Source organism: Engraulis encrasicolus, chromosome 7 (genome assembly GCF_034702125.1).
Source record: "Engraulis encrasicolus isolate BLACKSEA-1 chromosome 7, IST_EnEncr_1.0, whole genome shotgun sequence".
NCBI lineage: Eukaryota > Metazoa > Chordata > Actinopteri > Clupeiformes > Engraulidae > Engraulis > Engraulis encrasicolus.
The window spans coordinates 5,022,559-5,038,112 of record NC_085863.1 but is presented as its reverse complement, the minus strand read 5'-3'; the positions used below and the strand labels follow the sequence as shown (position 1 = coordinate 5,038,112).

The following is a 15,554-nucleotide window of genomic DNA, read 5'->3' as shown; positions in this document are numbered from 1 at the left end:
GGCCCCCTTTCCAATACATGCAATGTAATGGGGACCCAATTCTGGGCCCCCGATCCCCCTGGGCCCGGGACAAAATACCCCTTTGTCCCCCCCTGTCAGCTTCCCTGCTGCTCGTTGAAACTGGGGTGGCTATCACCAAATTTGATATTGACATGAAAGTTTACTAAGTAATAAACAAATATTTTCTAGTATGGTCGAAGTAGAGTCATTTTTGCAGCTAAAAATGGCTATTTTTGGAAATTCAAAATGGCGGACCATGGAGAAGATCCCCCTTTTCATGTATGAAAAGTGTGATTTTTCTAGAATTTGATGGTGGTGATAAGTATTCATGAAAAAGGTATCATTAATGAACGGGAAGCATGAACTCTGGAAATAAACAACTAAAAATCTCACACAGTGTCCCTTTAAAGTGTTGGCTAGCGTAACTCTGCAAAATCACTATTTTGGAAGAAGGACAGCGTTGGCATGGGGACACCATCGGGGTGACATTGTCATGGCTTTCACTCTTTTCCATAATCTCTTGGATTTACCCACACACACACTAACAGACATACACTTTCTACCACACACATACACAGATACGGTCTCAGTCTCTATTTTTGCGTGCGTGCGTGCGTCCATGCATGCGTGCCTATGTGAGTATGCATGTGAGAGAGAGAGAGAGAGAGAGAGAGAGAGAGAGAGGGAGAGAGAGAGAGAGAGAGAGAGAGAGAGAGGGAGAGAGAGAGAGAGAGAGAGAGAGAGAGAGAATGAGGAGGGGTTGGAGTGGGGAGAGAAGGGCAGGGCGGTAGAGCTCAGTGTCTGGTCTGGAGCAGAGTTATCAGCTGCCTGTCAGAGCTCAGCATCAGTACTGACTACAAGCTCTAGCCTCCCACTGCTGAGAAGGGAAGAAAGGAGAGAGAGAGAGAGAGAGAGAGAGAGAGAGAGAGAGAGAGAGAGAGAGAACGAAAGGAGATATTCCAGACATCTACTGCTGAGAGGGAAAGAAAGGAGAGAGAGAGAGAGAGAGAGAGAGAGAGAGAGAGAGAGAGAGAGAGAGAGAGAGAGAGTATGAAAGGAGGGATTCCAGACGTCTGCTGCTGAGAGGGAAAGAAAGGAGAGAGAGAGAGAGAGAGAGAGAGAGAGAGAGAGAGAGAGAGAGAGAGAGTATGAAAGGAGGGATTCCAGAAGTCTGCTGCTGAGAGGGAACGAAAGGAGGGATTGTGGACCAGAGGATTGAAGAGAAGAGAGTGGATCCGGCGCCTCAGGAAGGCGATTCAGTTCGGCTAAACTCGGGCCAGAATCTGTCTTCTCTGCCTTTTGCCCATCTCCTGGTGTGCGTGTGTGTGTGCATGTGCGTGTGTGTGTGTGTGCATGTGTGCGTGTACGTGTGTGTGTGAGTGCGTGTGTGTGTGCGTGCACATGTCCGTATGTTGACCTACAAAACCTGCAGAAAGCTGAAGTTCAACTAACTCCCTACGATGGGAAAGCGACTTTGCTGGACAGAGTACTATTTACTTTCTCTGGAGAAGTGTAAGTGATGCTGTCTTTATGGATGGATGGATGGATGGATGGATGGATGGATGGATGGATGGATGGATGGATGGATGGATGGATGGATGGATGGGTAAATGGATGGATGGATGGATGGATGGATGGATGGATGGATGGATGGATGGATGAATGGATGGATGGATTTATGGATGGATGGATGGATGGATGGATGGATGGATGGATGGATGGATGGATGGATGGATTTATGGATGGATGGATGGATGGATGGATGGATGGATGGATGGATGGATGGATGGATGGATGGATGGATGGATGGATGGATAGATGGATGGATGGATCATGGATTGATGGATGGATGGATGGATTTTTGGATAGGTACGGTAGATGGACTGATGGATAGGTAGATTGATTGATTGATTAAATGGATGGAATATACTTCTGTGGTACCATCCTACACAGTGCACCTTTGATGGATGGATGGATGGATGGATGGATGGATGGATGGATGGATGGATGGATGGATGGATGGATGGATGGATGGATGGATGGATGGATGGATGGATGGATGGATGGATGATGGATGGATGGATGGATGGATGGAGGGATGGATGGATGGATCATGGATGGATGGATGGGTGGATGGATGGATTTATGGATAGGTACAGTAGATGGACTGATGGATAGGTAGATTGATTGAAGGGATGCATTAGATCTCTGCTCTGCAGTCATCTTCTAATGTGTATCATTGTTCTCTACCATGGAGCAGCAGGCAGCTATATACAGTATATCCTACTGGTCAGGGGAAGCTCATGTTGATGGACCTTCGGATCAAAGTGGGTTGCAGGTTTGAATGCCATACGAGTAGGAGGGAGGTGGATGGCTGGGGGAGCGTACAGCACTACTAATCCTAATCTATGACGGAAGTGAAGTGCCCTTGAGCATGCATGACATTTGACCCCACACTGCTCCAAGAGAACTCTGCCTAAAGGCTTCATAGCAGCAAAGTAACATGGGCTTAATGTAATGTGATGAAATGTGACATAATATTCCTTCCCGCTGATCTTGTAATGATCATGTGTGCATGTGGTTGTGCTTGTCTCTGGTCAGCTATGGCCTATAAGGTGACGGCGGGGGTTATGGGTCTTGATTCGGGGTCAAAAGGTTGTAGGGTCAAGTCATTACATCACATTACATTACATTTTGTTTTCCCGATGCTTTCATTCAAAGCGACTCACAAAAGAGGATGTGCAGTAAATCGCAATCTACAAAGTGTGGGAAGTACAGGATGCAGCAGTGTACAAAAACGCTAGCGATACAAAATGCAGCAATATACAAAGTATACAATATATACAGTATGTACAATTAGGGAGAGTGTAGGTGGAATATACAAAAAATACTAGCGGTACCAAGTACAGCAATATACTGTCTACAAAATACTTACTATACAGTATTAGGAAGAATATGGGTGCACCGATATGCAAAAATACCAGCAATGCAAATGCAGCAGTATACAAAGTATACAAGGTGTTTGTACTTCTGATTAGGACGAATGGAAGAACACAACTAATCATCATTCACAGTCACAGTGCGCTTGAGCAAGGCACCTAGCCCCACAGAACCTTCCCTGAACAACTGTATGTTTTGCTGACAAAGGAGCATGAACTAAGTGTGATGAAATGTAAAAGTATTGTTCATTCTCCAGTGGACAAAGTGTCTGCTTGTGTTATTGTGGTCCCTCTGACCGGTGACACAGAGGAGATCTTGACACTCATTACCAGGGCTATACGGTAAATTAACGTTGTCGTCACTAGCCAAATTAGGCAAGTAGACATTAATCATACTAGCCAAACATACAGTACGATCACTATCAGCCAAGTTATGACCATTCTTCTCAACTGGACCGCATGTGCTTTTGTTCTGCTCCCAATAGATGCCAGAGCAGCAGAGATCATGACACCTGTACCCAATGTGACCACACGTATTTACTGCTCTGCTCTTTTGTAACATTAGTGCCCAACAGGGGTGTAAATAATATAATGCCCTGGCTCCATAACATAATAGAAGTGGATAAGTAATTGGGAAAAAATCGAATCGTATTGTATCGTGAGCCATTCTTAAGTATCAAAACTAATCAAATCGCTGCCTTAAGAAATCTATATTGAATCGTATCGTCATGGAGGCTGTGATTTACACCCCTCGTGCCCAATGTGACCACATGTGTTTTTGCTGTGCCCCTAACAGGCGAGACGGCGGACATCTTGACTCCGGTGCCCAATGTGACGGTGGTGCAGGGGCAGAAGGCCTTCTTGCCGGCCGTCTACAGCCAGAGTCTGAGCAACCAGGACTGGTCCGTCGCATGGAGCCTCATCACAGACCAGACCACTCATGTGAGTAGAAAACTGACCTTTAGTTATATACGTCATGAGAGTAGCCTCTTTTTGTAGGTTGCACACATAGTAATATGACACTATGGCTACTAATTTCAATGGCTACTTTTACATGACGTTTTTAATTCCGAATGAATAATTCAGAATTAAATGGTTCTGCAGAGTTTACTTGACGTTTTCAAAGCAGAATTAAAGGGACACTGTGTGAGATTTTTAGTTGTTTATTTACAGAATTCATGCTACCCATTCACTAATGTTACCTTTTTCATGAATACTTACCACCACCATCAAATTGTAAGCATTCATTATGACTGGAAAAATTGCACTTTTCATACATGAAAAGGGGGATCTTCTCCATGGTCAACCATTTTGAATTTCCAAAAATAGCCATTTTTAGCTGCAAAAATGACTGTAATTGGACCATACTAGAAAATATTTGTTTATTACTTAGTAAACTTTCATGTAAAGATCAAATTTGGCAATAGGCAGCCCAGTTTCAATGAGCAGCATAGTTGCAGTACCTTTTTTGACCATTTCCTGCACAGTGTCCCTTTAAGCTTTATTCAGAATTAAAGTGAATTAATTACGAATTAAATGTCTCATGTAAAGATAGCAAATGTCTTATTCATTTGCTGATGAAATGTCACTGGAATAATATGAACTGTTATTACCCACCTACTAGATGTACGGTAAAAAAAAACAGTAACAGAGCAGAGCCCAGTGTTACCAAATTAGTGACTTTGTCGTTAGATTTAGTGACTTTTTGACGTCCCTGGTGACAAAAAAAAACTAATCTAGCGCCTTTTCAGCCAGCCACTAGCGACTTTGGCTGATTTTCTTTTGGCAACACTGGCAGAGCCTTCATCTGAGAAAAGCCTTTTCTCTCTTTCTCCTGACACATTGCTAATGCTAGCATATTATTTTCCTGGGCAGGTGGCCACGTATGCATACAGGCAGATCAATGTGGGGCCGGAGTACACTGGTCGCGTGGGCTTCGTGCATAACATGCCCGATAAAAACTTCTCCATCTTCATCAACAACACCAGGGAGGCCGACTCGGGAAGATACTCCTGCCTGTTCATCGAGCCCGGAAACACCGTCTCACGACAGGTGTACCTGGATGTCAAAGGTAAACGGGGCGGGATTGCACCACACATCAGGTGGACCAGAGACAACTGATACGGTAGAGATGGTCCGTAGTAGCCTCGCGAGCCATCCTACGTACTTCCGCCAAAGGATTGGCTCCACTACTGTAGTCTGGCCGTGCTGCTCTCTGGAGTGCCTGGAGAAGTAGAATTTTGATCGCAACACCCCCCCAGAAAACAGCCAATAAGCGAATATACGCCCCCACGTGGGGGCAAAAGGGGGAGGACGCTCGTGACAATGACGTACACATCTGCGCCAGAGCCATTGGTCTGCGCTATGTTGTTGTTGAGTAACTGCCAACGATTGGGTGAGAGGTGTCCAATAATTTCAAACCATAACTGAGTGCAAACTTCCTGCTTCCTACAATCGCTTCAGAGCAAACAAATGCCAGACCATAAATACGAAATGAAATGATAGTATTATGGGATGGTAAGGACCAGGCTACCGTAGCCCCATAATGCCTTTCCATCAATGGAACGCTGTAATAGTCATTGAAAAGTTAACTACCATAGCACTACACTGATATGGCATCGCACAGGGCCTTTAGCAAAGCACTACGACTTGACCAGTGCTATGTAAGCATGTACAGCAAATGTATGACAACAGGATAAGGACTTTCTTCTGGAATCCACACAACGTAAGGTTCTTAGATACAGTCCAATGGTAGCCACACCCCTTTAGGAGACCAGGAGAATTAATGGAATGATTGATCTTGGTTACCATATTCAACATCTTTGACAGTCTATGACCCTTCTCAATAGTTCCACCTACAGAGTACCTACAGGGTAATGTGCATTGCCTGGTCTCCGGTGGATGGCCGGCTAAACATTCGTTGCAATAGCCTACAAAGACGTGGTCAACGTGGTATCTAGTGTTCTTCATATCTATGGGCGTAACGGATCTGTGTTTCTTTCTGCCTAATCCCCACAGTGCCCCCTACTGTGCCGGAGTGCAAGATGAGCGGCAAGCCGGTGCTGAAGGGCAACATCACCCTGAGCTGTAACTCGGACGAGGGGAAGCCGGCCCCCCTCTACAAGTGGACCAAGGCCAGCCCCAATCACAACGTCTTCTTCCACCCCATGGCCAGTAAGTAGCCAATCACAATGTCTTCTTGTACCACGTGGTGGCCACTTAGCCAATCACAATGTCATCTTTCATCCTATTACCAAGTAAGTGGCCAATCACAACTGCAACTTGGTCATGGCCATTCTGGTAACAACAAACTTATATTTCTCTGTCTCAACCATGGAGGTAGTATAAGAACTGGAGAGAGTGAATAAGTCCCGCCTCCAGTCATTTCAATGGGAAATGCTAGGCTAGTGAATTCAGCCAAAATTGAACAAATTTTTCAGCTTCAAAGATGGAGTCGTTTCCGCCGACAGTTTACTCAGCCAATTACGTGCCACGTTATTGTCTGACTTACGGTTAATCAGAAAGCTATATGGAAGACGGGCATTGGATGCATGGAGGTGCCCAACCACAGACCTGTAAAGGTTGCGCACCCACCAATCATCATGAGCAAAGTGGAGCGAAGTGGATGTCGGAAATGCGAAAATTGTGACTTGCTAATCGGCGAAGCTAACCAGCCGAATCCTGCTCCCCTGGTTTAAACGGGCTAAACACACAGAGTGCGTCTTAATATGCGACCTTGCCTCCTCCACTTGCGCTTGTCTCCTCGTCCCGCCTCCTGGCCCCTCCTCCGTGGAGAAAACGATAAAGTTTCCCAGCTGTCAGCCTAGCCACAACACCTTTTGAGGGACTGTTTTTCATTCACCATCCCAATTGCAAATGAGAAAAAGACTCTACAATTGAGCTTTTGCAAGATATTGAAATATAATGCTGTTGTCAGTGATGTCATCATGACGAGAACCGAGTGGAGGAGGCAAGTGGAGGAGGCAAGTGGAGGAGGCAAGTGGAGGTCGCATATTAAGATGCACTCACAATCTTGTCTCCTACTCCTCCTTCTCCCCAGATGAGAGGGCGGGCACCCTGGAGCTGTCCAGCCTCACAAAATCATAGAAATAGAATGATAATTATTGAAAATGACCAAAGGAACAAGTGATTACATTTTGGTGCTGATCCGGACCACGAAGCGGAACCAGGAATTTTTAAAAGATCCTTCCCCATTGCTAACCTATATGAATCTGGGCATTGCCGTTTCTAACTCCACAAAAAGAAGACAGAAAGACCTCCTTGGTGGAGGAGGCCTGCACACTGAATGTATTTCTTGATTTTTGGTGGAGGTCTGCACACTGAATGTATTTCTTGATTTTTGCTGTTATTATAACTCAGGCAAGCACAGAGAGCACTGATGATGGCAACAGCCTGAAACGTCTGCTCTACCCTGCTCTAATAAAAAAACTCCTTGTGCTTGACCTTTGTGTCTTGTTTAGTGTGCGAACCTGCTCCAACCTTATACCTTACTTCTTTTGGGTCCACGCACCTAGTTACTTTTCTTAACATCTAGAGCGCAACAATATCCTTACCTCCTGTTATTATATAACTCCAAGCTGCCAATCTGCTCTCTCCCCAGACGAGAGGGCGGGGACGCTGGAGCTGACCAACCTGACGAGCGGCATGTCGGGGAAGTACGTGTGCAACGCCTCCAACTCCGCCGGCGCAGAGACCTGCTACATCAACCTGGAAGTCATCACAGGTGTGTGTGTGTGTGTGTGTGCGTGCGTGTGTGTGTGTGTGTGTGTGTGTGTGTGTGTGTGTGTGTGTGTGTGTGTGTGTGTGTGTGTGTGTGTGTGTGTGTGTGTGTGGGTGCGTGCGTGTGTGCGTGTGTGCGTGCAACGTGTGTTATGAAGCTTTTATGTCGTGCCTAGGTATGTAGTAGTAATGTACATAGTAGTCCAAATGACACTTACGGTAATGAGCGAGGAATTTTGACATTAGATCCGTGTCTACATCTGGTTCTTCTTGTGGTCCTGCAGCCACGAGAGCAGGGGTGATTGACATTATATGTATTATACTGTATCTTCTGCTTATTTAGCTACGAGGGCGGGGGTGATTGACATTATATGTGTTATACTGTATCTTCTGCTTCTTTAGCCACGAGAGTGGGAGTGATTGACATTATATGTGTTATATATTCTGCTTCTTTAGCTACGAGAGCAGGGGTGATTGACATTGTATGTGTTATATCTTCTGCTTCTTTAGCCACGAGGGCAGGGGTGATTGCGGGGGCGACGGTGGGCTCTGTGATAGGCTTCATCCTCCTCATCCTCTTCCTCATCTTCCTCTGGACCAGGAGGAGGGACACGGAGGACGACCTGGCCAATGAAATCAAGTAAGAGACGCACAGCACTTTGACTTTGTACACTGTAGATTCCAAAGTGGTTACCATAACCCAGTGATTCTCAAAGTGTGGTCCGGGGACCACTTCTGGTCCGCGACAGAGCTCTGGTGGTCCGCAAAGGGATTTCTACTAGCATAAGACTATATATATGTAACTTGGCCTATCATTAAAAAGAACACAAAGGAGATTTAAGTGTGCAGACATTTTTCTTTCAATTTTACAGTTTTTGTTTATGTTTGGCACCTTTTAATCGAGAGTGCGGTGGGATCCGGTTAAACCCAACATTTGTAAGTAAAAGTAATTAAGACATGGTTATTGGCATCTTGGTAACAACAACCTTACTAGAGGCTCTGTGGGAAAAGACCCAATATATTCCAGTGTTGAATGAGCATTTGTAGTCAAGTGCATTTATGGGGGAAAAAAACACCAAACTCTAAAAACCCCAGTAACGGCCATCTTGAAAATGACTCCTTTCCTGAAGTCAGATTTTGGTTGACTTTTAACACGTTATTAAAGGGACAGTTTGGTCAATTTCAACATGCAGTTTTATTGCTCACGCTACCCTTGACTTGTCAGTACCTGGTGATGCCACATTTTTCGGCTCAGCCCTTTCCGAGATATGAGCAATTCTAATGGGGGCAGCGTTTGTTTACATTTTTAAAAAATGAAACATAGGCCAACTCCAAATATTTTCCCAAAAGGTACTGCTGTTTGCTAGTTGTCTGCTGATGTTTTATACCCTTTTGGATGTTTTTGGGAATAAATAAAAATGTTTTTTTGAAATGTAAACAAAGAGCTGCCCCCATTACAATGACCAGGATCTCGGAAACGGCTGAAGAAGAAGGAAAAAAAATCTCAGGCACTGACAAGTCCAGGGTAGTGTGAGCATTACAACTGCATGTTGAAATTGACCAAACTGTCCCTTTAAGCACATCTGATATCACTGTTAACCACTGAGAAACCTTTTGTTAGAATTGTTTTGGGGTTACGTCTTGAATGCACTCCACTATTGTACCGTAGGTTCCTGTGAATGAAGGACAGCTACCATATAGCCTCCCGGTTTGCGAGGAGCTCGCATCAATGAATGGGATCAGAGGGTTGTAGGTTCATATCCCACCTTTGCCAAAACGTAGAATATGTGTGGATTCCATGGCTGAAGTAAAATATCCAAGAGCAAGGCACCCAACTCCAGGAAGTGTAACCAATAACCTGTACATAAATAACTGAAAGTAGCTTTTGCAAAAAGAATAAAAATGAAATGCCAGCTAAGTATATTGCAAAAAGGACTCAGAAAATGAAAAAATGAAAAAAGAAGAACCGCAACACCGATGCTCCCATTTACTTCATTTTAATGTGACGTTTCGGGCCACCCTGGCCCTTCCTCAGACAGGGTGGCCCGAAACGTCACATTAAAATGAAGTAAATCGGAGCATCAGTGTTGCGGTTCTTCTTTTTTCATTTTTTCATTTTATGAACTTAACGTCTTTTGAACCTGCACCCGAAATCATTCTGGATGTGCGTGAGATTGGACTTTGAAAAGGACTCAGAACTCATGAAGCAGTAATAGCCTGAATCTTACAGTTCAAGTGCAAGTGTCTTCAGCCACCAAGTCTACAGCATAGCAGATGTGACAGTGTCTTGATAGCTAAGATGCACTAATGATAGCCTAATGCTTAAAGTGGTGGAAATGGTTCAATAAATTAGTGCAGCTAAAAGGGACAGAAGAAAGTGTGACTTTATAAGTTAAATAATGTATTTTAATGCAGATTACTCATGACTCTATGTGCGTATGTGTGTGTGTGTGTGTGCGTGTACGCACATGTGTGTGTGTGTGTGCGTGTATGTGAGTGTGCATGTGCGCATGTGTGTGTGGCATGTCCGTGTATGTATGTGTGTGTGTACGTGTGTGCATGTGTGTATGTGTTTGCATAGTATTTGTGTGTATGTATGTGTGTGTGTGTGTGTGTGTATGCATGCGTGTGTGTATTCTCACATGGATGTGTGTGTGTGTGTGTGTGTGTGTGTGTGTGTGTGTGTGTGTGTGTGTGTGTGTGTGTGTGTGTGTGTGTGTGTGTGTGTGTGTGTGTGTGTGTTCCAGAGAGGATGCCCAGGCTCCCAAGCGTGTCTCCTGGGCCAAGAGTGGCACCGGCTCCATCAGCTCCAAGAACGGCACGCTATCCTCCGTCCACACCAGGTACGATGACGTGCCGCTGAAACCTGTACAGTAGAGTAGAGTAGAGTATCATCTATTGATCCCACGGGGAAATGAAGGTGTCCAGTAGCATACATACATACATAAATACGGAACACTCCAGACATTACACACATCCTTACACATATATTACCCATGTATAGCTCACTCTTACAGACACGTACATACACCCCCCCCCCTCTCTCTCTCACACACACACACCAAATGATAAAGTGTCCATATGTTCATGACATATTATCTAAGTTAGGGATGCAAACAATTAATCGATTGATCGATTTTAATCGATTAAAAACATTTATCACAATTAATCTTTGTTATTTTATTTCATGGCAAGATTACATTTCGACTTCATTAGTCTTCATCCGATTCTCTCTCTCTCTCTCTCTCTATGCGGTCTATTAACTACTTTTTTGGGTGTTTTTTTCTACCAGCCCGTTGTCCCACGACCTCCACCACTCCAACCACTACGCCCACCACCCGGCCTCCGACACCGCCTCCATCCTCACCGCCGCGGGCAGCGTTGTGGCCGGCTATCGTCCCCGTCCCCAGGGAGACACCTTACCCGGGTACAACACCAACGCCACGCTGCCACACAACAACTCCGGACCCCCCGCCGCCTCCTCTGCCATGCCAGCAGCTGTGGCCGCCATGCCGGCTGCCCACGCCAACCCTGGCATGATGGGCATGGGTATGGTGTCTAACGGCACTAACGGTGACACGTTAACCAGGGGAGGGGAGCCGATGCATCACCCTCACTACGCCCCTGCTCCTGCCCAGGTGCCGCGCCCGCCCCCTGTGCCCACCGGCGTCACCGCTGCCAACATCTCCCGCATGGGAGGCGTACCCATCATGGTGCCCGCCCAGAACCAGGCCGGCTCGCTCGTTTAGTGCCAGCCCAGCCGGTTGGGCCACGATGCCCCCCCCCCCCCCCCCCCATCCCTTCACCCCCCCCACCCCCCCCCCCCCACACACACACAGTAAATGCTATAGTTTTAATTCCAACACTATTCTGAACGCATATGGTCCCATTGAATTTCAGTGTTACATTTTTAACTCGGTGGGTGCTGAATTAACACTACGAAGCCACATGTGGTCTAAAATAAAGTTACAACTCTCTAAGTGCTAATTCAACATTCAAAGAATTGCATTCAACACTTAATTGTGTGGGGCCATATATGCTCAGAATAGTTTTGAAATGACACTGCAAAAGTTACTGTGCGTTCTGGGCCATAGTTGTGGGTGTGCTGGGATGGCAGAGGAGACCCAGTCTAGACACACTGCCTGAAGCCAATCAACTGAACTGAACTGAACTGAACTGCTGACTACAAATGACATCACCACCGCACACTATATCCAGTGCTGAGCAATATAACAGTGAGACCGTACAAATGTTCAGCCGAAAGACATTGCAGCCAAACCAGCGGAGTAATATAGTGAGACCTTATTGATGCTCAGCCCTCAAGACATCACAACCACACGCTGGTTCAGATGATGATAGTGATGATGTAGTGGGATCTTGTTAATGCTCAGTGCTCAAGATATCACCACCACACACTGGCTCCAGTACTGAGATATCTACAGTGAGACCTTATGAGAGCTCAGTGAAAAAAAGTGATGGATCACTCGCGCCCAAACTCAATGAATATTACTCCAGCGTGGCAAAGATCCAATTGGAATTCTTTTTCGAACATTTGTAACGTGATGTAATTTTCATTATTCTTTTTATATATTTTTATTTTTTATCATTTCTATTGAGTATATACAATTAATGTAAAGAAAACAAACATTTGTTAAGATTATTTTATGATGTTCCATGGCCTGTTATTTTATAGTAAGATTCTATGTATTTTTTACTGTTTTGTTTTCAATGTAGGATTTAAAAGGAAGCGAAATAATCAAATCTCTGCATTGCCCAGAAGTAACTTTGTTTTCTTAAAACAAGACTACTGATGGAGATTAGCCGTCCATTTTTATTTACGTATCTGGAATTCTGCGTACAATACTTCATTTTTATACATTGTGTCGGGAATGGTCCAACTGCCTTGCCACCAACCTCTCCAATGGCTACACTCCTCCAACTATTTTTTTTTCTGCTCCTACACTGTAAAAATGTAATGTAGGTTCCCCAAAGAGCCTTCAGTTCGCCACTTTGATATGACAAATTGGTTTTTCGAAGAACCCTGGGTTTTTTTTTAACCCTTCATTTCAGACTGAGGGTATAGAATCTAATGACTATTCTGCTTAGTACTATTTCTTGTCTCTATGCAAAAGTTGCCGGAAGTAGGCCCTACGCCACCGCATTTTGCAACCAAGCAACCCTGAGGTTCTCTTGAAGGTTTGTCCTAGAACCCAGGAAACCAAACGGTTCTTTAAGGAACCCTTCATTGTGGAAGAACCCTTGAAGGTTCTTAGAACTAGAACTTGGGTTTCCCAGAACTAGTAGGTTCTTCAGACCATTTTTAGAGTCCCTCAGAGAAGTTCTGTAGGTTCTCCCTCAATCCAACTAAGGACCTTTTTGAGGCCGCAGCCATCATTTTTACAGTGTAGTGGTGCTTTTGTTAACCCTGGGGTCGTATGTGCACTGGAAGTTTGCGGTTTGGGGTTAGCCTCCTAAGAAGGGTGAGTCTGGCATCATAGATGAGGCATTGATGAGATTTTATAGCAACACTGTAAACTTTGTACAGTATGTGTACCATGTCCGCCACCATCAACTTTCAACTTCAACTTTTCAACTTTATTGTCCCCAGAAGGGGCGATTAGGTGTGCAGCAAGTCATAAGCACATATAGACAGCAACATATACCACAGGACAGACATAAAGTGCAGTGGTCAATAAAAGGTTAAAATGACCATAAATATAGTTATAAAAAAGATAAAAAGACATCATGAATCACAAAGTTTATTTCACAACCATGATGGTGTGAAGCCATAGTTGAACTACTACAACAGCCCTGCCATGATACACGCTAGCTAGCCTACAGTGCAGCATCCCCACTCCTCAATTTAGGACTACTTTTGACTAGACTGCAAGTTTTGATGTCTAAGGTTTGCCCTGGGAGTCAAAATGTGACATGCGCCTTGGGGTTGCAGGTATGACATCACGTTGGGGGAACTCCCCCAGGATTCTAAGGTTCTTCATAGACTCCTATGAGCCTGCGGAACCCCCAACGTGATGTCATAATGGTACATTTTCTTGAAATGGTTAACCTGCAACCCCACCTTTAAAGGCGCCCCCATGTGGCAGCATACCGTAACTTCACTGGTGGTTAGGGTTAGGGAAAGGTCTAGGTTTAGGCCACATAGACCAGTGTTTCTCAACATTTTTAGACGAGGCACCTTTTTAATTCATGAAAAATCTTAAGGCACTCCAAACCAACAAGCCGTAAATTGCATCGCATTTGATACCACTCAAGCTTAGAAAAGTAGCCCATTTGCAGTACGTTTGANGTTGCAGCTGACCATGGGGCAACCTATATTCACTTAATTGTGCATAAATGGCAGATGAAAGATTCCACTGACAAGCATTAACTTATCAATTCAGACAAATATGCATTGTTATATATTACATAATTAATTTTATTTATCAGCCACTTTCCGCGGCACCCCTGAAGGGGGCCCCAGGCACCCCAGGGTGCCCCGGCACCCCTGTTGAGAAACACTGACATAGACAACATGCGACACAGTGTGTATACGGCAGGCCAATGGTAGTCAGACATTGACAACTTCAGATGAGACTGTTGAAAGTGACTGTTGAAAGTGTATTGTATTGCCCCATAGTCAAGAGTCTCTGGCGGGTCAGTTCAGAGTCTGCACATAAAGTATACACACCTTGACTGACCTCATCAATGGCCACCTTTGTTATGCTGAACACACACACACACACACACCTGGGGACATTGATTCATCTCGACAGGTGTGTGAGGACGACCAAGCTCTGAGTGAGGCATGATGAAAGACAGAAAAAAAAAATCGTCTTTGGTCCAGGTGTAAATCTGAGATGCATTGTTGTGGAATTCTCTGTTCAAAACTTCAAAATGTTCAGAAATCCTTCTTTCTTAGCAATTGGTGTAGTTGCTTTAACTGAACCACTAAATTCAAAACACAAAATAGTTTTATCTAAATTAACTTAGAAGCACAATAGGACATAGCCTACATTTTAAGTATCATTGGAAATGGATACAGTAGTTTTGGCGCTTTTCATGCAAGGGGATGAGCAAGTTGATTGAAACATTTTCAAAAATGTCCATTACTGAGTGTGTAGTATGTCAGCAGGTGTTTATTCATCCATTTGTGGTATGCTTCAATTATTTATGATGAATTTATTTTTATACCAAAGAAACGCCTGGGCCACAGATTAAATTCAGTTCACCTGAAATAATGTCAGTGGTGATGGACGGGTGTCTGGATGGCAAGAGACATCAGGCTGGGGCTCAGGGTATGACTCAAGTATGTCTCATATTCATACGGAGCCTTTAAAATGATATGTGCATCTACAAAACAACCCTGAAGGATTTCTCGTGTGCACCTGGAATGTTCTGGTGCGCGTACGAAGTGAGGACATTTCAGGTGTGCACCCGAAACCTTTCAGTGAGTTTTTTTTTTAAGTCAAGCAAGCAGTGGCTATGTCCATTTGGAGGACCTATAATCAGACATGGTGCCCATTTGTATGATGTATATTTGCTGGTATTTAGCATGATGGGGTTGGCTGTTTTTGGCCCCTGGAGAGGGAGGATTTGGTGGCAATTGCCCTCTCTGCCTATCAGTAAAACCCACTCTGTGTACGTAATTTTATCATTTTAAGGGCTTCGTAAATTTACACACACAACAGAAGATAATTAAGGTAAGGTAGTACGATGTGGAGAAAATGCAACAACAGTCAATGTATCTCATGGAGAGATACAATCGCATTGATAACTTCTGAGTAATATAGATTTCTTATGAAAAATATTTAAAAAGTCCTTTATCTAGAGTTTAGATGTACAGTCTACTGTAGCCATAGGTGTATATTTAGAGTG

General features: G+C 44.4%; 1 protein-coding gene across 1 annotated transcript in view; it reads left to right on the top strand.

The window, feature by feature from the left end:
- esama (endothelial cell adhesion molecule a) overlaps positions 1-11,477 on the top strand; it is a 114,722-nt gene extending 103,245 nt beyond the window's left edge. Inside the window, exons 2-8 of the mRNA XM_063202742.1 lie at positions 3,736-3,881; positions 4,815-5,010; positions 5,958-6,113; positions 7,561-7,683; positions 8,190-8,319; positions 10,427-10,522; positions 10,972-11,477. Coding sequence (XP_063058812.1) covers positions 3,736-3,881; positions 4,815-5,010; positions 5,958-6,113; positions 7,561-7,683; positions 8,190-8,319; positions 10,427-10,522; positions 10,972-11,428 — 1,304 coding nt within the window. The 3' untranslated portion in view covers positions 11,429-11,477. The remainder of the gene's footprint in view (positions 1-3,735; positions 3,882-4,814; positions 5,011-5,957; positions 6,114-7,560; positions 7,684-8,189; positions 8,320-10,426; positions 10,523-10,971) is intronic.
- The last annotated feature ends 4,077 nt before the right edge of the window (positions 11,478-15,554 follow it).